The sequence below is a fragment of the Dermacentor variabilis genome, unplaced genomic scaffold, assembly GCF_050947875.1.
Source record: "Dermacentor variabilis isolate Ectoservices unplaced genomic scaffold, ASM5094787v1 scaffold_12, whole genome shotgun sequence".
Classification (NCBI taxonomy): domain Eukaryota; kingdom Metazoa; phylum Arthropoda; class Arachnida; order Ixodida; family Ixodidae; genus Dermacentor; species Dermacentor variabilis.
Genome location: NW_027460280.1, coordinates 53,692,950 through 53,715,940, shown reverse-complemented (window position 1 = coordinate 53,715,940; position 22,991 = coordinate 53,692,950). Strand labels below are relative to the sequence as shown.

Here is a 22,991-nt window from a genome sequence, read left to right as displayed (position 1 = left end):
CATTAACTAGATATTGTTAGTCTACGCAGTAGCATGGAAAGTGATCATGCCATTTTTAAGATTTCATATTAGTGTACTCACAGTGTAGCTTGGCTATTTTTTTATCTGATAAAAATAAATACACCTGTGACAGAGTAGCATGTGGAATAAATTCTTAACATACTGTTATTAAAGGGCCCCTCACCAGGCACACAGCAAACTTTGGTTATACGCTGGACGTTGTTACATGTCCTCTAGGGAGCGTCCTGCCGCAAAAAGTTTTCAAATCCGCTCATTAATAGCCGAGACAGAAATATTTCAGTGCCGCGAACCCATGATCTCACGAGGCGAGCTCCAGTGCCCCATGCGTTGTCCCATACCGAACCTTGAGGATCACATGACGCATACGTAACTAGCCCCGCCTTCATTCCCCCCTCCCCGGCGCTGCGCACTTCCGCTAACGGAATTGCATGCGAGCTGTTGCGCTCGTCTCGTTTCGCGCAGCACACAATTTTGCACACTGTGCACAAGGACAGATGACTAGCGGTATAATTCAGTGCTACGCGAATACTGAGGCAGACACAAGCAGATCGCGGAGCATGATCACGTGCTGGATCACGGTAGAAAGTGGCATAGTTTTCGTACCTGCGCACATGACTGCACGACCGTGGGAACAAGCAGACGAAGAGGAAGTACATCTGTCTTGCTTCGGTGCGAAGTAAAACAAAAAGCATGCAGACATTCCATTTATACGTGTTATAGTTTCTCTAAACTTCAATTCGTCAATTCAAGCAACAGATCACACAAATAACAGATGCTGCCTTGAATAATTGTCGAAGTCACGTGTCTCGATGACTGACGTCACACCGCGGACACGAGTACGTAGGCGCGGGGACACGAGTACGTCACCGTCCGGCTTGGAGCAGTCTCCACGAGGGAAAGAGAAAACACTGTTCGGATTGAAATTTCAGACCTTTCCTCAGCGCATAGTGATGTAATGCTTTGCAAATACAATCATTAGTGCGCACTGTATGCTCTGTGCGTGTCAGCTTAAAATGGCTAGACCTGGTGAGGGGCCCTTTAAGGACAACTCTTGACACCACACAGCAGGTTATAAACAGTTCTATGTTCTGTTCCTGTATTCCTGTAGGGTTATTGGAAAACTATCATGAGAAAACACAGCAAGAAATGAACACTACAATACATGCAAATGTTAATGAGATAAGTACTGCAAAACTAATACAATCGAACCCACTTATGACAACATTCAAGTGCCACGAAAATTCCATTGTTATAACCCGGTTGCATGAAAAAATCAAAATAGGGGGGATGGCAGAGACGATGTTAGAAAACTATATAAGCGGGGAGGCCAGTGGCCCTCCCAACCACCTTCCTCTGTCCAGCTGCTGATTGTGTTCAATCATTTTAACTGCTTCCTGGGTGCTCTGATTGCGTGTAACAAGCGGCGGCAGTCGGCGTTAAAGAATCGCACTGCCATAACAACTGCAAAGAGGTGTCATGGGTGGCAAGCGATATGCAAGCACTGCCGAGGCATCGCTTTGGTGGCCCCAAAAGGGGCCTTTTAAAAATTGCGAGAAGGCTGCCGCGGCAGCCTGTCAGCTTGAGAAATCTAGAATGTTGAGGAGAGATTGCCACAAGCATCTCACCACGTACTCCTCACTGGCTTGAACGAAAAAAGCTGATGTCCGTCAGCCATGCATCCTTTAGGCGAAGCTTGCCAACATCATTCTCCAAGGCATCCAAGTGCTCCATGTTGTGCAGTGGAAGGTTCCTCACAAAAATGAAGCCCCCGAGGTACTGAATCATCTGCCGGGCCTCCTGTGAGGACAACGTTGAGGCAGCCTGCCCGATTGGGTCATCGCTGCCGTCGTCGCTGTCGCTATGTGATGCAAATGCAAGCATGTTCGCAACGATCATCTTATCGGTTAGAAGCACTTAGTTTCCAGATCTGCAGCTGTGCGCTTTCTCTTCACTGGCAAAGTCGTGCATTACCGATGATCAGTAGGCAGAAGTCATCTTCCGTTTCGGCGGTGAGTCAAGCGAAGCTGAGAAACCACGTGGCCAGGAACGACTTCGATGCAACCGACAAGGACCAACGCGAGCGATTAAGCTGTTCGCAGAACTGCGCGGAATGAGAAGCCAGCGAGCAACATGCGAGCGGCGCAGTTGGCACCGTCCATTCATGTTTCGGAAGGTGAGGCGCAGCGGTATGGGGCGCAGCCCATTCGTGTTCGGAAGGCTGAAAGGGCAACAAGAGAGAGCCGCGCAGAAATGGCTGGAAAATGAGCGCGCAGCAGCTGTTGGAGGAGCGGCCCATCGTTGAGCAGCTCGAATTTCTCGTTTTCTTTCTTTTCTTTTTCTTTTTAAGGATTTCGCATTTCACTACCTTTCAGCTCGGACACCCAGCAGCCGGACTTCATCGTTAAAACCAATAATGTGGTGTCGGGGCATTGTAGTAAGTGGATTATTTCACCATGGCAAACATACAAAAGTCGATGGTGCAGCAGCTTCTCATTGTAATAACCAACATATTATTAAAACAGGTATCGTTATAAGTGAGTTCGACTGTATGAACAAACACTGCATAATATAAGTATTACAACGCACGCAAAGTTGAAAAAACACACACACAAACCTGAGACAGTTTCAGCTGTGGCAGATAGTGCACTTTCCACAATCTTGCAATGGGCAAGCTGGTTCTCTTCATCCACATCTTGCACAGTCACTCTGATGATGCTTCCAATACTTGGAACTTGAGTTTCTGCAAGATGCATGCACCTAAAATTACAGTGTACAACAACCAAATTCTGCAATGGCGACGTTTTGAGCCGATCAGAGAGGCTGTAGCAGCCCTGTGAGACAATCAGAACTGACAAAATGGCAAACTCAACAAGTTAGCAGATTCTGCTAATGTCCAGAGTAGCACCCCTGCCCTCCACTTGTCTCTCCCAAATACTGTGTGCGCGCTCAGTGCTAGAAATTATCACTTGCCTGTCACATGCCGAGGCCCTATTTCCCATGAGGATTTCCTTTATATTTTTTATAACTAGGTTTCCTCTATGCCTTGAAGAGAGGGAGGAGGTGTCAGAGAAGGTTGCCCTGCTGAGCCTCGCTGCCTGACATCACTTGCTATCCTCTATTTCTACATGCCTGCATATGGCATACCACACCAATGAACACGCCAAGCAACTTCCCATTTCCCCGATGCTGAGCTTCACAATAGCATCTATATGGACACAGCAAGCAGAGAGCGATTTTGGCTGTCGAAACTACCAGCAACAATGCCGTGGCACTACAGCTTCGAGTGATCGAAGGGAACAGACAGGATTGGTGACAACAAAAAGAAGCACAACGGGAAGGGACAAGCTCTCGAGTTACCAAGAAAAATGCATTCCCAGATATTGAGGACAACTTGCCAGCCTATGCCCACGTGAAGTGTCAATGCTCTCTGCATGTCATAGTGAAGGGTGAACGTCGAGCTACTGCAGCAAAACATGATTGTGATCCCTATTCAGGGAAAGTAATGATCGTAATGACATACAAATGGCATCGCATAGTCAGTTTAAGAGATTCAGAGTAGGGGCGCCTGCTACGGTTTGCCATGTTTTCCTAAGAAGTCTTTATGGAAGAAGCATCATTGTAGTGGATGCGGCTGCAGTGGCACCGAGGTCATTCAGCAATGCACACGAGGGTCGTCAAAGAAATGATGTTAAAAGCCATGACGGTGTTCCCTAAACCATTGTGCAGAGAGATTAAGAAGCAGATGTGGAGAGCGTGTTTGGTAGAGACAAGCTGTAACAGTGAGATCTTCGTTAAGGGGGAAAGGAATTCCCGCTGGGTGCTGCTTTTCAACCTGTGCTGCTGCAGAGGACCAATGACCGATAATTGCTCGCCCAAGTGGATGATGACCGGTGACTACTGGCAGTGAGCAGCTTGAAATGCATGCAAGGTTTGACGGAATGTTATGTCATTCTCGTAGGGGCAGGCGGAAGCAGGCACGTACATGTACTTGTTTGTTCCTGTGGTGGTTGTGCGACTCCACAGTAGGGTGTGACGATTGACTAGCTGATTGACCATAGACCGAGCTTTTAAAGGGACACTAAAGGTTACCAGAAAGTCAAGTTAAAGTGATAAAGCAATGCTCTAGAACGTCTAAGGCATCAATATAATCGCGAACAGAGCTTTAGTAACCGAGAAATTGAGGTAAATGCATGACACGATTTGAGACCCCCCAGCGACATTCCGGTACTAGCCTAATGACGAAAGCACTCATCACAATTTATGTCACTAGTACTCAACTACTCGTATTAAAAAGATCATTTCATTAGATTATAAGACGGAAGAAAATGCTACTTGTCCACTTCTATTCGATTCTAAGAAAAAATAACATTTTGACATTACCCTTGAGTAGTATGGGTGATCGAAAGGTTTCATTTTATCTCGACTCTGCGCGCTCGATTTTGCGCCGCGCGTGCTTTGGAGTTTCAGTTGTTTCTTTATCGCATCGTGCTGCGGTTGTCCTGCTGGCTCGCGAAACTTGCATTTGGAACAAGCAGCGAGAATGCCACGTCCATGTGATGTAGTGGGATGCGCGAACGGTCCGCGGAACTTGGCCAAGGGCATTTGCAGCGGCGAATCCAACGTTACTTATCACTGTGTGCCAACGAGTGAACCTCTCCGTTCGAAGTGGTTAAGTGCAGTACCTCTGCCACAGCGCGCCGGCAAAGAGCCAGAAAATCACGTAGTGTGCTCGCAGCCTTTTCGTCCAGAGGATTACGAGTTCAACGCCGACTTACTGAAGTCGCGTGTAGTGCCTTTTAAAGCAAGCCGTCGTCGTAGTACTACGCAACGACGCCGGCAGCGCGAGCCCTCAACAGCAGGTCACGTTCATCAGTGCTTAAGTCGGTGAACTCGGGCCCAGCATCGTGAGCTAATGTGTCATCAGGGTCATCCATTGCAACGAGCGTCAAAGTTGGCGTCATAAAATGAAGAACCAGCTTATCGTCATGCGCTTTCCCTTCCGCTAGCCACAATAGTTCCGCTTTCGCGCTGCTATCGGCTCTGTCTTGGCTCTTTCTGGCCGCGCGTTTGCGTTTTGTGCAGAAAAGCCGTAGCGCCGTCTGCGGTAGCCGTTTTACTCACCGACGGTGCAACGTCACTATGAGACCATGATGTCAATACTCCTCGATCAAAGGGTGGGTGATTTGAACTGTGCTAGAGGTACGCGGACGCTTCAGGACGCATTTTTTCTTAAAGTAAGTCTCTTCTTTGCACGAAACAAGCGTTTCAAGGCTTCTGGGACGGTATTTCAACAGTCGATGTTGACTTAATATTAACCTTTAGTGTCCCTTTAAAAACGGGCGCTTGGGTTGAGACAAGGGCAGTTGTTTGAGTGCAACCTGGGCAGACACTTTGCTGCGAAATAAACGCTTTTCTCCACTAGACGCTGGCTCTTCCTTCGAGTTGCCAGTGTGCACTCGAGCCATCGAGGGGTGCCATCACAAACCATGCAGAACAATGGTATTCCATCCCTAACTCATAGGTTGACACTTATCAGTCTTTGCATGATGTTGTGTCTATAATGATGCTATATAAATCATAACGCAGCTTTAATCTCTTGCAGCAACCGCTTGCACCTTTCTTTCGTAAGCCGCAAGTGAGCTACTTTGAGTGCTTTCCCACTATTTCCAGCATGGAAAGCAAGTATCACTCACGTGTCTTTTAGCACTCTTATGCTTATTCATTTAGAGCACCAGAGCATTGCGATGTGGGCCTAAGGTTACCAGGCACTGGATTATTCGCTTATGATCTGCGCTGGCTTTTCATTACACCGGTGCACTTGTCGTGCATGGCTTTAAGAACTACAGGATACTAAACGCTCCGGATGGCACAGATAAGTACTGTTATGACAGACCTGTCAGGTGTGAGAAGCATTCAAACGGGCTTCTCCAAGTCAACATAATTGCCCTCTTCTCCGAAATCGACACCACCTCGTTCTTTACGAGCTGACACAAAAGGATATAAGCAAAAACTGAACGTCAAGACGACGTCCCGCTTTTACCTGAGCTGACACAAAAGAATAGAAGAAAAAACCGGAGGTCAAGACGACGTCACACTTTTTCCCGAGCTGACACCAAGGATGGACAAAAGGGAAAGACCGGCTCCGGTGGAAGACGGCGACTATGGCTAGACCGCCAGAGGTTATTTAAGGTCGTGCTGGCCCACGTGTGAACAAGAACCACTGGAGAATCAGACGAGAATCACATCCATGAACCAATGAAATGAATACAACCTTTCACACTTTTCTTTATCCTCACTATGCCCGGCTTCGTCATCGTTTCCCGATTCCTGCGGTGAAGAGTCACCTCACTTAGTCTAATTATATCAGTACATCTGGGTGGAACTCCTCTGCAACACATCACTTGAGGAAACTGAGGGTGAATGAGCTGGCAGCGCAGCTTCAATAAAAAATACTAAGGGGTAAGTATTTGTTCACACACCTATATTAATAATGTTTCATGTAACATGATCATGCTCCTTGTACAAAAGTTTACAGAAAAATATGAAAAAGCTACTCACGCTCCAATCTTGAGAGAAGTTCCTCATCAGTAAGTTGTGCTGCGAGGCACTCCATGGTGCTACCGAAGTTTTTTTCACCACAACTCCTCATGCTTGTGCTTAACCAGACCTGCTGTTTTTCAGAATCCACTTTGGTCACCCTGGCTACCAGGCACTGGCCAATCACAAACCCTGACTTGGATGCATCACTAAGAAATTCATCTGCAACATCCTGCGTGACCACAGAGACAAAAGAGTAATGCAACCACAGAGCCATATTATGAAGGTTAAAATGAAGAACCAATTTTACATCATTCCCCTTTTAGGTAACGAGTAATGACAGTGACAATGTAATCAACAAAGGCAAGTATTGGTGGGGCCACATACCTATGACCTTTTAGGAAACAACATGGAGCATGTGGAGGCATTTTGCATAAACAGTTTCTAAAGAAATATAGACACCATCCATGCAAATATCTTAAAATTCCAAATCATGCTGCAAGCAGCTAGATTACCTTTAATATAATTTAACCACTTTAATATATGCACTTTAATATATGCATCACAGTTGAGCATATATTCAAGTTTTCACAGCACAACCTTCGTAAACTTTCCCCGACGTAACTTTTGGCAATCTATAAAGTACAGTAACAAATGATGTATGTACGAGACCCTAGGTTAAACCACTCAATTACTGTGAGTGAGCAGTCATACTACATTCCCAAGATTATGACAATGGCTTATAAGAACTGTTTGCATATTTTTACGTATAATACGCATGCATGAAGACATTGGACGATGCAGGGAAAAAGAGACCCTTTATTTGAGGTGAACTTGTGCCCATGCGCCTCCCCCCCCCAAACAAACAAACAAACACACACACACACACACACAAACACACACACACACACACACACACACACACACACACACACACACACACACACACACACACACACACACACACACACACACACACACACACACACACACACACACACACACAAAGGAGGTGGGGCAGCTGCTCAGTGGCAAGCATTGCTGTTATGGACAGCGATCAGAATACATGACATCAGACAATCATACATCAGACAACTACATGCAGCTAACTTTTAAAGAGTGACATGGAGCACCCTACCACCTATCTACTAAAAACTGTAAACCTTGAGAAGCTGTGCTTACCATGCATTAGTTACAAACAGTCATGGGTTATTATAAAGGATGGAAAAACCCATACCATAAGTGCATTTGCAAATAAAAGAACAACAGCAAAAATAATCCAGCATAAACAAACACACATGGAAATATTACTGAAGCAACTTTCTGCTTGCTGCGCTATACTGTTATACGAAGGACAAAAAAAGAGACAGACACATGTGCGCACACATGTGTGCCTGTCTCTTTTTTGTCCTTCGTACAACAGCATAGAGCACAAGCAGAAAGATGCCATACCAACTAGCCCTAGTCGAAGCTTTATTGTACTGAAGCAAGCACATTCTCAAACTATCATAGTCTGCATAAAACATTATTAACATCAGCGCACTTCTGCAGATGTGATTAAAGATTAAACTAAGAGTTTGACATAGTAGTTCTGCGGAAACCCGCAAGGTGAAGAGAAGTAATGAATAAAGGAAAAATCAGACATCCACCCGTTCGTAGCAACGAACAGGTGGATGTCTGATTTTTCCTTTATTCAAGATTAAACTAAATGCTGGTGGTCTTTTGACCTGGCAACACCAAGTTAAAAACCCTCCAAATCATACCAGGCAACTATGCTTATGAGAAAAAGTGAGCATGTAGTCACAATCCTTGACATTTGCCAAACTGCAGCAAAATTAATTTCTAGATTTCTCATATGCTACGTACCTTGAGTGGAACAAAGCCTCGGATGCCTGCAGGCAGCTCCAGGAGCATACCATGCCTCACAAAGGCTAACAGGACACCAAACACAAGAGTACCTGGCTGAAACAAAAATTGCAGTTTAGTACACACAGTGCAGTGAATTACTAACACACATGCACACAGTTTCTAGAAGTACCCACCTCCATATCTTCAAAGCAAGAAACAAGCAATTCCCTCTGAGCTGCATTCACAAGCGATGTTTTCCGTGACACCACCTGTAAGCTTTCAGTTAAGGAAACCTTAAATATAATGGCACAGCATTTAGGGAAAACACGCCAAAGGCGGGGGTTGGAAATTTGAGACAATGTGCAAAAGGAGGACAAAGTGAAAACAGGAGCCTGCTTTCACCGTTGTTCTTGTTTTGCTCAGCACAGCATTCAGTCACGTTTGTCCAGTAACCTGTGTAATGAAAATAATGGCAACAAAATGTCTAAAAAGAACTTGAGTGCTCACAGTGAAATGAAATATACCATATTTACATGAACCTAATGCACACCTCTTTTCTGAAAAAAAAAAGGGGGGGGGGGGGGTCCGGAAATTGGCTACGCGTTAGAACGGATATGAAACCACAACTGTGTTCACGGCATTGGCAACAGCCTATCATCAGACGCAGCACCATTGCCACGACAAGATGGCGGCAAAGTTTTTCTTGACGGTTGCTGTGGGTTCCCTTTATGCTCAACTACGATCACTTTCGGAGATACCATCACTTTCGCGAGATTCTGCGCGGCTCAGCATCAAATGCATTGGCATAGATGGTGACCAGCATTTCTGGCACAGTGCCAAGCTTGCTATCTGCACAGAGTGCCAGGAACGTTCTCGGCCGCATATTACGACAAGTCCGATGCAAAGCAACGTAAAATCTAGTGAAAGTGATAACAGTGTCTCTAAAAGTGATTGCTCAAGAATACCACTTTGTGTGCTTGGCATATGTCACCAATGAAGCACAAATGGTGATGACGATGCACCACTTTCATTATGAAAGCTCATTTAAATACACATTCTTCTGTGAAGGTAAATTCTGCATGTCTCATTTTTTCTGATCGTGAATGTGGGGGCATGCTATATTTTTCTTTTATAAATCAGGCGCATATTACATTCAGGTGCATGTTACATTTAGGTGTACTGTTATTTCCTAATTTTAGGCCCGCTAAAGTTGGCTGCGCATTCAATTCGAGAGTGCATTAGAATCATGCCAAATATGGTATATATATAAACCATAGCCACCCCTGTGACGCGTGTTTAAAAAGTTACAAAATTGTAAATCACACTCCTAAAAGCTTGACTTAAAGGGCCCCTATACAGGCCCCATCAGAAGCTTTCGTTATACACTGGAAGTTGTATAATGTTGCCCAAGAAGCATTCTAGCAAAATAATTTTTAAAAAGGGCTTAGTAAACAGCAAGGCCAGAAGCAAATGAAATGCTGCCAAGTATACATTAAACTCTAAGTATATTGAAATCACTTTATTCAATGTTTCTTGTGATCCGTACAGCAGTGCATGCATTTTAGAACTGAATATTTGAAGTGCGCGAGCACCTGGCTCCGTTTTTCACTATGTGCAGAGTTAGGAAATCCGCATCAGACTGCTTCGTACAGCATACCCAATGAGCCTTTGTTTCTTGTAGCAATTTATTGAACCAAGGAGCACTACAAAGGTCACTCTACCCCATGGTGGCAGCTCCTTGGAATTAACTGGATCAAGTAACAATAATCAACAGATGAGGCAGCTGTTCACAGGCATCAGCAGAATTTCACCACTGTCACATTATCGATATCAAGTATTCGGCATTGCCTCAATATGCGTCTTACAAGCTCCCACACTCCTGGAGTGTATGTTTCATATTACTACAAGTCATATAACCAGTCCACTTTTAACGAAATACAATTTACAACACGTGTACTGATGACTTCATTATAGTGAGGGTTTATGTAATAATGGACGCAGACGTGCTATCCTCCACACAGCAGTGCATTTCTCCTATTGCTGCAACACCAGCAAGCAACATTCGTTCCTTGTTTTCTCTCACAAGGGAGCAAAAGGCCTACGTAATGTTCAACATCATGAAGCTCTGCTGTGAAGGCTTTTACTTTTTCCTACCAACAGCCACCATTTCCCAAACATGTGACAAAATGCACTCAATCACACCTACTCCATAGCAAAACTGTAAAGCAGCCAACCACCACTACACTAATGCCTTCAGTTTACAGCAAGCAATAGAAACCACCAGCGAGCCTGCATTCATGCAGTTGCCTTCCAGGCATCAGGTAGACTGCCATTACTTCTCTATGTCATACCCATACATCAACTGCTACTAGTCAGCCCCACCCATATCACACTTCAATTTCCTTACGGGGCACTCCCTCACCACAGCCAGATCATAGACATCTACTGCACACAATTTTCTTTTTTTCCTGCTGATATACTGACAGTATATGTTTTATACTTGCACTCCTAGTTTCCAGCCTAAACATGTGGCAGGCTGGGGCTGTTTTGATACATTATTTGGAATATCAATGAAGTTGCGATTACCTAGCTGGTGCCTTTGAGACACATAATAAGAGATGTAGGAGGAGTAGGAGGAAAGAAAGAGAGAAGGCAGGGGTGTTAACCAGGAATGTGCCTTGTTGGCTACCCTACGCTGGGGGATGGGAAAGGGGCAATAGAAAGATCAGATAGATAGATGACAGATGTAATTTTGAGATAAAATGGCAATTATTACAAAAGAAAAGCATAATACAAAAATTCAGTTTTTCAAATTCTGCACAGCTCTGGTAGACAAATTTCCAAGTATATTTTCATATTTTTGCCGTTGTGGAACAGTAAAAGTTCTTGAAGCTTACTAAGTTTAATCTATAGTTCTTTTAGAATACAATATAGTCCATCTGTACTGATAAATAATTAACTAGACGCTAGCAAATGCTGTCAAAATCCATGATGTCACAACATGCTGGTGTGGGAGCTTCCAAGGCAGTGTTGCCACCGGTCTTTCATTTTGGCATCTTTTCTGGCTTACCAAGCCTCCTCTAAGAATGGCTTTTTTGATATTTCAGAAAGGTGATTTATTAATACAGCTGAACTTATTTTTCTCTTTAGTGTCCCTTAAATATACAAGGTACATCAATAGCAAAATCCAAAGAAGTCCTGAGCCACTGACGGCTAGCAAATTTTGGCAAAGCTTATTCTAAAATATGACAGCTTTATTTTAAATCTTATTTCTAAGCACCAAACATAATTAGGAATATGAATACAGGACACAGTGCCCCAAAGGAACTCTGCACTTTCCAACTTCAAAAATTACGAGCGTCAGTCTGCCTAGATTTTCTTGAGAAAATAGAATGTTGCACAACACTAGAATATCAATAAAGGGAAGAAGGGTGATTTACTAATGTAGCTCAAGTTATTTGTCTCTATAGCGTCCCTTTAACACAGTAAATTCAAAAGGAATGCAGTCTGATGGAAGGAGTTAAGAAAGTACAAGCCAACTATTGTAACCTTCCCACGACCCTAGAATGGAGGTACTATAATGAAAAATTAACTTGCTTATCAAAGTATATTAAGACACAAATGGCAAGTATCATATTTCAATTACTTGTCAATTCAATATTTTTTATCAGTATCATCGTACAATTTCAAAGTATCTTTACCCAGCCCTGGTTGTTAGCACCAATACTGCATGGCAATGCTCAAGTTGCGAGAGAGAGAAAGCAAGAAACACTTCGAGTGTCCATTATTAATGGACTCTACTCAATGAAGTGCTGAGTAAAAAGACTCAACACAGCAGCCACTACAAAACACTTGTGTCAACACAACCAATAAAGAGGACAAGAAAGATAAAAGCATTTGTAAAACAGTTTCAAACAAGCAAGGATACAAGATTCCCTGAGGAGTTGAAAATAACAAGGTTGGTGAGATTGGTCCCTTCTGCAAGCAGTCGATGAAGATGTGCACAGTGAGGCTCAAAATCTGACAGGTGCTCCCTGGGAAGAGATGCGCATTCTCCTGAGCGAAGTTGCACAGTGAAGCCATCTTTTACCCTTGCTTTAATGCTACCAGAGACAACCTGCAAGAACAAAAGGCCTTACACTGCACATCAATGACGAGGGAGAAATTGAGATATAGTAAAACAAGGAACCTTGAACGATGTGTTCTCTACTATAAAATTTATGCATGGGACAATTGCATTATATGTGATGTGTATTGTTGCAGAGGACATTCTCTTCTTGGAAGGTATAAAGGATGAAGCTAGTCAATGTCTCAATATTTTTCTTTAATTACAAGGTACAATTTAAATCAAACTAACCTTCATAAATGAAAATAATGACATTTCTTAAACAATGCAATTAGTTTAGATGCCATCCTCAGCTTATGCCCATTATTCCATAGTCCAATGAAGAATACAGATAAACCAAGATATAATAAACTTCAATATAACAAAATTCTCAACATAACAAGGTCTTGAACCTTTCATAACTTCTTGTCTATAGAATTCCATGTACAGTCAAACCTCACTATAACGAAAATTGATAAAACCAAATAACAGATATAACGAAGTAAGTAAACTTCCCCTTGAAATCCCCATAAATATTAATATTGCGGAACACACACTAATGAATATAACAAAGCAATTTTGCCTCCCAATTCAACTTTGTTATAATGAGGTGTTACTGTGTTTTAAACCTCAATACAACGAAGTGTGTTTATACACAATTTCAATATAACTAAATTTAACTTCAGCCACAAAGGTATAACAGAGGCAATAAAAAGAAGCTGCCATGGATGCAAATGGTTGTTGAATTACATGCGGCTCCTTGCAAAACATCTCTCAAATCGCACGCCGCACGACAGAGCAGCAGCCGCCAAAGTGGAGCAACAATTCCCTTTTGCCGCCATGTTTCGTATAAAGTCAAAAGTACGATAATAGAGAGATCTCTGGTATTCCGGTAAATGCAGGGGGTCGGGATGTTCTGCCCGATGGGCGGAGGCATAAGCATGAGAAGCCTGTAGAGTGCACAGAGCTCGACCAGACAAACACAAAGCTAGTAGAGCAGTAACCAAGCATATTCTACTTTGCTCCGAGTGTAAATTTTCGGCGGCAGCGTAACCTTACACTTGGTTAAAGCCATATTAGCTCTGTGTTTGGCTGGTTGAGGTCTGCGCCACCAGGTGGCTGAAACGTGCAGGCCCCTCACATTTGCGCCTCTGCTCCCCCAGCAAGGCTCCCCCCGCCCGCGTGTGTTAACCAGAATACCGGACACACTAAATCTCTCTAATATCCTATCACGCCCCATGCGCCATATGCTGTGGCTGCCAGGGAAAGCTTGCGAGGGTGAGCAGAGAAGGATGGTGGCTTGATGCGCGCAGTGTTCCCATGCGAGCAAGGGGAGGGGGGCATGTGAGCGCACATCTCTTCCTCTAGCATGGTCATGGCTGCGCATGTCTGTCAGTGCGCCCCATCTTGGAGGTAATCTGATGTACCGGCAAGTACCGGGCTCACCACGTTAGAGAAAGGAAATGCGGACAAGACAGATGACGATTATTGTTGTGTGGCAAAAGGGTGGAATCTTGCTTAAAGGGCCCCTGAAACGGTTCGGACAAATTTTGTAGACGCGTAGGGTACAGCTAAAGTTAATCATTCGCACCACAATTTGTGTGAAACATCTCAATTAAGGGGGCACATGGGTTTTGGAGATTATTTCCTGCATCTTATAGCCAAATCTGATGAAAATAAACAAGCTTACTTAGTTTTTCTTGCTGATTTGAAATATGCAATAATTTTTCTTGTAGGTCCATCAGTTCAGGATATTGACAGTGCTGCCACTCTATTGTTTCCAGAGACAATGAAAAAAAAACACTGCTCAGCAGAAAGTGAATATTATTGCATAGCTAGATACGATAATGTGCAATAACTGCAATGCTGCAAAAAGTTTTCAAATGAAATTCTAATTAGCTATTCTGCAAGTGATCAAAATTCTTTCCTTGTCCTAAGGCTACCACACCAAAAGAAAATTAATAAAATGGAAATGTACATGCGCACAAATTTGAAATTCTGCTTTCAGCACTTTATAATATGCAGATTAGGCTTTCTGCTAAAGAAAGAATTATTGCTCTAGCTGTTCTAGTTCATGAGATGTCACTCCGACAATCTGGTGAAGTGACCCAAAAACACGTTTTGAGAAGTGAGAAAACATGCGAAACCCTATTTTATTTACAAATTTACAGCTGGAACAGCTCAGTAGGCACCAGGCATGTAGTCCTGCTGACTCCCAGCCCCTGTGTGCTGCTTTTTGAGGGAATGCCGCAAGTGTTCTGATGCTTTGCGCTTCTTGGCTGATGCTGCCATTCGACGTCCATCTTTCTTGGCCACAGGGTTCTACTTTGCTGGCTTGGATTTAGACGTAGTTCTTTCATTATGCTCTTTGAGGCCCTTGCATTGCCTGCATTGAACTTTATTACTGCCTCTTCCTCAGCAGCCTCCACCATGAACAAAGAAGCGTGCCGGTCTTTTGGCGCCAGTGCCCATCGAATGCAAGCTTTGTTGTTATTTTGTGTTTTACCAAGCTGGCAATGTTGCAGCAGTTTCTTGTCTGAAAGAAGTTCATATATGGGACGTAAAGCCTGAAACACATGAGGAGGAAGCTTTCGAGGATGTTTTGGAACCGGCTCACCCTTGGCCACTGCAGCATTTTGCTTGCACCAGGAGTTTGGGCCTGATGGACAAAGAGTGTGATTAGCCACATCATCGTTTGATGTAATGTGATATGTGGTCATCACTACATTTTGAGTGGCATCTACATCTCCTTTGTGGGTCTTAGTATGAGGTTAACTTGGAGATCAAGTCTGCTGTCAAGCGGCCCTTTCCACCAAGACTCTCATGTCCAGGGCCTCTGCGTTTTGCCACCAAGTTGCGCAAAGCCGTCCCCATGCGCTTTTGCACATGATTCACGCAGTCCTCTTTTTCAATTGCGATATGCCCATACACTTCATCATCTTGTAAAGCGAGATAACTGCGGCTGTCTCCGTCACAAAGTACAGTTGTATACCGCTGATTTTGCCGCTCCAATGATCATCTGAAAAGGATGAGGGCAGCTTCCACCTCCATCTCCCCAGATTTCTTATTATTTCTGACACTTGTGGCCATTCTTCCAGGCTCCATAGGAAAGGTCACTCTCCTTAGGCCCCGACTCGCACCCAGCAGAGAAATTGCTCAATACAACAAAGTTGAGCACAAGTCCACTGAACAACTCGATCACGGTTCTGATGCCGATATGGGACGTATGACCGCGGGTCATCCGTGACCCGTCATACGACACCGTGACGTTCCCAGTATGACCCACGTTCAGTTTGGTGTAAAGTTCCCGAACCGACCACACGCAGTCGCTCGTCAGATTACACGCCGCGCGATCGGCGCTGGTGTCAACTTCGTCTTTAGGTATCTATGGCACGTTTTCGTGTGAAAAGCGCGATGGCTGATGCCCATCAAGTAGAAAACGTCATTGAACGCAGTCTGTCGGTTCCCCATTGCCTGCATGGCACGCGTAGCCAAAATGTTCACAGCAAAGGGTTTCATTCATTCAGCACTGTGAAGGCGCGGCGAGCTCCACACCGACGCAATCTCCACAGTTTGTGCACATAAAACACAGCTTCACAGCGAGTCCGTATTCCCGCTCGTCTTGGACGATTTCTAAGGCACAATTGCAGATACTGCAGTTCGCGAACGTTAATAAAGTGTTCACGGCACTCAAGTCCACAATCGCAAACGCAGTCCCATCAGGCGGGCTAAGTGCATCGTCAGTACTGTCACCCACGAACTCGCGTTTCCTCTCTGTCACTGGAGCGGAAGACAACTCCAATAGCTTTGCTTTGGATTTCGCTTCCTCCTCCTCCAGCTCGGCGGGCTGCCGGTAGATCATATCTTGCCATATGTGAGCGTTGATCGAAGGGTTTGCGGCAGACGGACTTGTCACAGTATCTGCAGCAGCCGATACGGTCATTAGGCCTGCCATTGCTGCATCGACGATTTCGGCATCGGACGCTGGTGTTGTGGCGTCCTGAACGTTTTGCAGTGTCGAGCAGCGTTTTTGAAGTTTTCGATAAGTGTCCGTCGCACTTTTTTCACATCAAACTTGTGACGCATGCGAAATTTGCGCTTCGTTTCAGACATCGCGTCCTGCTTTCTCACTGACACTGGGGCAAGATGGCGCACCTCAATGCGCGGCTCCAAGCGCGGAGCAGACGATGGCCATGCAGTTCCACCAATCGGGAGGCAAGGTCAAGTACCTTCCTTTGCCACGCATTTTCTAAGTGGCCAATGGGTGAATGGGGCCCGTTCTGGCGGGAATTTGAAGGGAGAAGTCGACTCTTTCAAATGAGACCAAGATGTCCGTGCTAGCACACGTGGAAGAGCAGGCGCGCGTTTCCGAAAATGTGCCGTTTCATCGCGTTTCGCCTGAAATTCAGCTAGCACATATCATATAAGGCGTCACTGCGGCTAAAATATTGATGTTATCGGTATGAAATGAACCATGTAGATGCAATAATAGCTGTGTATTCCAAAAATGCAATAAAAAAAATCTAGTTTTTTCGCGATTTTTGGTCGCCACAACCCGTGTCCCCCCCCCTTAAAGGGACACTAAAGGTTACTATGAAGTCAAGTTAAAGTGATAAAGCAATGCTCTAAAATGTCTAAGGCATCAATATAATCGCGAACAGAGCTTTAGTAACGAGAAATTGAGGTAAATGCGTGACACGATTTGAGACCTCCCAGCGATGTTCCGGTACTAGCCCAATGATGAAGGCACTCCTCATCATAATTTATGTCACTAGTACTCAACTACTCGTATTAAAAAGATCATTTCATTAGGTTATAAGACGGAAGAAAATGCTACTTGTCTACTTCTGTTCAATTCTAAGAAAAAATAACATTTTGAGGTTACCCTTCAGTAGCATGGGTGGTCGAAAGGTTTCGTTTTCGCTCGACTCTGCGCGCTCGACTCTGCGCCGCACGCGCTTTGGAGTTGCAGTTGTTTCGTTATCGCGTCGTGCTGTGTTGGTTCTGCTGGCTCGCGAAACTTGTATTTGGAACAAGCAGCGAGAATGCCACATCCATGTGATGTCGTGTGATGCGCGAACGGTCCGCGGAACTTGGCCGAGGGCAGTTGCAGCGGCGAATCCAACGTTACTTATCACTGTGTGCCAACGAGTGAACCTCTCCGTTCGAAGTGGTTAAGTGCCGTACCTCTGCCACAGCGCGCTGACAAAGAGCTGAAAAATCGCATAGTTTGCTCGCTGCACTTTTGTCCAGAGGATCAGGAGTTTAACGCCGACTTACTGAAGTCGTGTGGAGTGCCTTTCAAAGCAATGCTTTCCCGTAGCACTGTTCCATCGGTCTTGCCTGCATTCTCCGAAGCGCAAGAACAACTGCAGGTCGAAGATGGGGCGGTGAGTGCGGCATTTGGTTTTCACGAAGGAAAAGCTACAAATGTGCGAATATGTACAGCCATGACATACAGCTGCCGTCGTAGTACGCAACGGCGCCGGCAGCGCCAGTCCTCAGCAGCAGATCACATTCATCAGTGCTTAAATCGCTGAAGTCGAGCCCAGCATCGCGAGCCAATGTGTCGTGGTCAGTGTCCTCCATTGCAACGAGTGTCAAAATTGGCGCAATAAAATCAAGAACCAGCTTATCGTCGCGTGTTATCCCTTCTGCTAACCACCACAGTTCTGCTTTCGCGCTGCTGTCGGCTTTGTCCTGGCTCTGTTTCTGGCCACGCGTTTGCGTTTTGTGCAAAAAAGCCGTAGCACCGTCTGCGGGTGCCATTTTACTCACCGACGACGCAACGTCACTATGAGACCATGACATCACCACTCCTAAATCGGAGAGTGAGCAATTTGAACTCCGCTAGAGGTACGCGGATGCTTCAGAACACATTTTCTCTTAAAATAAGTCTCTTCTTCGCACGAAACAAGCTTTTCGAGGTTTCTGGGATGGTATTTCAACAGTCCATGTTGACTTAATATTAACCTTTAGTGTCCCTTTAAGAGAGCTACGGACCATTACACGTTACCTTCCTCGATAGTCATGCATTTTCTCCTCAACTTGTTCGCCAAGTGATCCGGGCTAAGCTCCGCCTTCACTGGCTCTGCGTCATGATGGCACGTCGTGTCGTCGACTTCCAGTTCTCTAGGAGCAAGCGCGCAAAGCCTCTCCAAACGCTCGCCAGCTGCGCAGTCGAGCCCAAGTGAGAGCTATCGAAGCATCATGCGTTGCAAGCATTCTGTAGCAGCACCGAACGTGTCTGGTATTCCGGTAATCACAAGGTAGCCGGGCGTTTCAACGGAACGGCGGAAGCATAAACTCAAGCTGATGAAGGAACTTTAGCGTAGACGTACGTGAGTTGCCTGATCAGTCTCCATGGTCCAGCCACCCGTTGGCGCAGAGCTCAACCAGCCAAACAAAGAGCTAATATTGCTCTAACCAAGTGTAAAACATTTTAAACATTTACAAAAACAACGTGTTAAGATTACACTCCTGTGAAAAATTTACACCAGCAGCAAAGAAGAATATATTTTGTTACTGCTACTGTGTGTGGTGTAGCTCTGTGCCACCAGGTGGCTGCATCGTGCAGACCATTCATATTTGCGCTTCTGCTCATCCCGTGAAACGACACGTAAGGGGACACGGCCAGGCCCTGTCCCCTTGTGCTTGCATTTACTCTAATAACGGCCTCGCGAAATGCTATTGCGTTAGTAATCTTCCGGTGTAAAGTGATGGTCGCAAACGCACAAATCCTGGCGCCGATCGGATAGTGGAAGTCCGATGCGCTGCAGCCAGTCCGCTCGTCTGATACCTTGCAGAGGGAGACGATGTCGCAGCTTCACATATTGCCAGTTGCTATGTTTGCAGTCCACAATGCAACAAAGCCGAATCCTAGTACTCGCGAAAAGACTGAGACTGACTCTGACCGCGGAGCTCTCGTCAAAATGGAGCATGTTGTTACACAAGCAGACGACACTTGCTGTGTGCCGGAAGTGCTTAAGTGTAGTGAGAAATTGTTCTTGTGCACTCATTTCTGTTACTTTCTTATTATAGAAACAAATTAACTAACATTCCAACTATTACGAACATCATTTGTTCAACATAAAGGTGGAAAAACTATCGATGACGTGCCCTGGGCAGCCAATCGGATAGCTCGCCCACCTGACGTCTATTGGGTGATTTACGTCATATGGGTAGGGGCGGCTGAAAATTCTGCCGAGCAATGCGCTGCGATCGACATCAATGCACATTTTTAAAACCTTATAATAAATTACATGCAGAGCACTTAGATGCGTCAATTAATGAACAGAAGGACCTACTCTAATGACTCAATAAGTTTGTAGAAGATCGTCGAAATCGTTTCAGGGTCCCTTTAAGAGTGTGGGGATAGACACGCCTGCCCACCGAACCCGCTGCAGCATGTGCCTCCCTAATATCTAGTTCGTTTGCAGTGCCCTCAGTCTACTTTTCACTGTTTTGTTCTTCAGCTAGAGAGCACCAGGCCGCTTGGCCCGCTCAACCATATTAGAATACACTCTAAATACAGCTGCCCCGCTCCTCCAACAGCAGCGATGACAGCCAGGAGTGGCCGCGCATGCACCAGCAACTTGCCGGAAACACCAAAAAGTCCAGTGTTATAAGTAAAAAATTATGAGAAACTGCGTGGGAGGTGCCATTGTGCGGGGTGCGGAATGTGAACGACTGCACTTTTTGTTTTTGTTTTTTTGAGAATGAATCTGCTTGCCGTTTGCGGCCACTGCTGGAGCACATATGCTGAAGCCGTTCTGGAGCAACATGGCGCAATTTCAGTCAATTTTCTGTGTTGGGCGCAGGAATTTTCATTTGTATCAAAATGGTACAATTGGCACAGGAGTCCCACCCCCTGCATGAAACCATATCTTTGATGATCGACTCTTAAGCTCAACAAAATTATTTTTAATTCTCAATGAAGTTTTTTTCCCAGATGCCAGATAATTCAGAAAACTTTACAGCCACTTTCACGTAAGAAAAATTTGTCGGCAACTGTTTAGCATAATAGGTAAAATTTCAATATAATGAAATTTCTCTCTAACGAATTAAAGTGCCAATTTTACCAACTTTGTCACATTAAGGTAATAGTGTACCTTTAATTAGCTCTATAATTATTTTGACCTATAACAAAAATAATTCATAAATAAAGCTTGAAAAATTGAACAAGACTGTGTATTTTCATTGAATTTGGTCTAAAAGAAAGAAAGAGTAAGCCTAATTGCCATGTCCCCCCTTAACTGTATATAGATGGCACTCTGCCAATCTGCAGGCTGTAGCTTGAACAATGAGCCAAAACAATTACTTGATAGGCAACAAGGCTAACATAAATCGACCTATTTAAGGAGGCAACTCACAGAATCAAGTAAGCTTACATAAAATCTAGGCCAATAATGCCAGGGATACTGCATTCAAACACTCGTGATCCTCCCTTGTCTGCATATACTATTGACCCTGCTATCATAACAAACCTGAACTGATGGATGAGTGTGTGTTGTGTTGGAAGTCGTACTCGCATCTGCGCTACACACTCATTACTCAGGTGCAAGCATGCCATATTAGAGCACCTCACCCTAACAATAAAAAGTCAGGAATGCATGAAACATGCTAAAATGAACACATTCATTTTATGCCATGGTGCAAGGCCCCACGGAATATGAATAATCTCTGTATAGCAGGCACTAGACTTAGAAATGCTACTTACGGACAGCATACATGCAAGAATAATAAAGCAGCAGTATTCAGGGTCTCATATGTGTATTTTAAAGTTGTGGAGACCATACTCATGTAGAAATTGAAGCAATGGTTTTGAGAACTTTTCAATGAGCCAACATATACAACTCTGATGAGTTTATAGGTTGGCAGCTTTTAGAATTCTCTCTTGAGTATCCCTTGTTCATGGGCAGATCCACAACAGATGGTGAATGTTTGCTGAAATTATAGAGCAACAAACTTGAAACAGCTCACAGGGTCTTCAGGTGTTTAACCCCGAGCCAGGTGGCGGAATGTATAAGGGCCACCCCAGCCTGTAGTCTCTATAGAGACACTTCCTCCACACAAGAAAGATAACAGGGAGAGGAACAAGCAGATGAACAGATTAAGCATATGTGTCTTGATGGGATCTGATTTGGGGGCTGAAAGTATAGAAGGGGGGCCACCAGAAGGAAGAGGATCAGATGGGATCTCTGGTGTGGAAGCTAAGTGTGCATTTCTGTTGGCAAGGTCATTATACCAGTTCTGACCATGTTCCTGAGCCCAGTATAACATTGATGATAGAGTTACATGTAGGAGAGAGCTACAGAAACACTGTAGTAGAGGGCTACAGATCAGTAATTATGTTAAACTGGTTCTTCAGTGTACAACAAAATTCGAGTAGTATGCAGACGTATTTTGACTTCGAGTAACATAAGCGCGTAGGTCACTATTACAACAAAGAATAAAACCTGCCACATCCCGCTCAGTGGCAGGACAAAATAGCCACTGAACCATGATGATGGGCATGAGACAGACACAGAATGATCCTGACGAGCTACTTACAGTTCCCACCTCCATGGCACCAGGCTTCAAGGAGTTTGTTATTGCCTGGAAAAAAAATGAAACCATGCTCGAGTTATGTCCACAACAAGTGCTTTTGACATTAAGCATTTACCTCTGCAGGCATGTTTTCTTCTTCTTGTTCCCCTTTTGGTGCCAGCTGAAGAATTAATTTAATATCAGTATACAAATTCACAAAAACATTCACATGTCATAAGAAATGTAACATTTCACTTACCATTCACACAACATACGCAAAACACAAAAGCTCATTCTAGCTTCAAAAGATAGCCATGAACAAGCATTTACCTTATACGCTCAAGGAACACTTTGTAGTATACGAGGCGTGACACAAAAGAAACGAGACTGGTCCAATAACTTATTGTACTTACTGAATCAGTTCTCTGTGACATTATCACCTACAAAGTAGTCCCCTTCTGCATTCACACACTTCTGCATTCGGTGCTGCCATTGCTGGTAACAGTTCTGGAACGAGGTTTTCGGAAGGCCCTTCAGGAGATTCTCAGTTTTTGTCTGAACCTCTTCAACCGAGATAAAATGGGTTACCTTTAAGCAAGATTTAACTTTAGGAAGTAAAACAAAGTCGTATGGAGCCAAATCAGGTGAATAAGGAGGACGTCCCATCACAGTAATGTTTTTGCTGGTCAGAAACTGCTTGACAGATAGGGCCGTGTGGCGGGTGCATTGTCCTGGTGCAACAGCCGTCCTTCACTCCACAACTGTGACCTTTTATTCCTCATTTTTTCACGAAGTCCTTTTAGTACTTCAATGTAGTAGTGTTGATTAACAGTCTGACCACTGGGAACCCACTCAATCATTACAATTCCATTAATGTCGAAGAAGACGATTAACATTGCCTTGAATTTTGATTTTGACATGCGTGCTTTTTTGGGTATTGGGGATCCTGGAG

General features: G+C 44.5%; 1 protein-coding gene across 1 annotated transcript in view; it reads right to left on the bottom strand.

The window, feature by feature from the left end:
- Rrp5 (Ribosomal RNA Processing 5) overlaps positions 1 to 22,991 on the bottom strand; it is a 132,759-nt gene that overhangs the window by 63,987 nt on the left and 45,781 nt on the right. The window contains exons 12-18 of the mRNA XM_075677314.1: positions 22,176 to 22,220; positions 22,064 to 22,108; positions 12,335 to 12,523; positions 8,601 to 8,675; positions 8,425 to 8,520; positions 6,580 to 6,790; positions 2,636 to 2,761 (exon numbers count right to left, since the gene is read on the bottom strand). Coding sequence (XP_075533429.1) covers positions 2,636 to 2,761; positions 6,580 to 6,790; positions 8,425 to 8,520; positions 8,601 to 8,675; positions 12,335 to 12,523; positions 22,064 to 22,108; positions 22,176 to 22,220 — 787 coding nt within the window. The remainder of the gene's footprint in view (positions 1 to 2,635; positions 2,762 to 6,579; positions 6,791 to 8,424; positions 8,521 to 8,600; positions 8,676 to 12,334; positions 12,524 to 22,063; positions 22,109 to 22,175; positions 22,221 to 22,991) is intronic.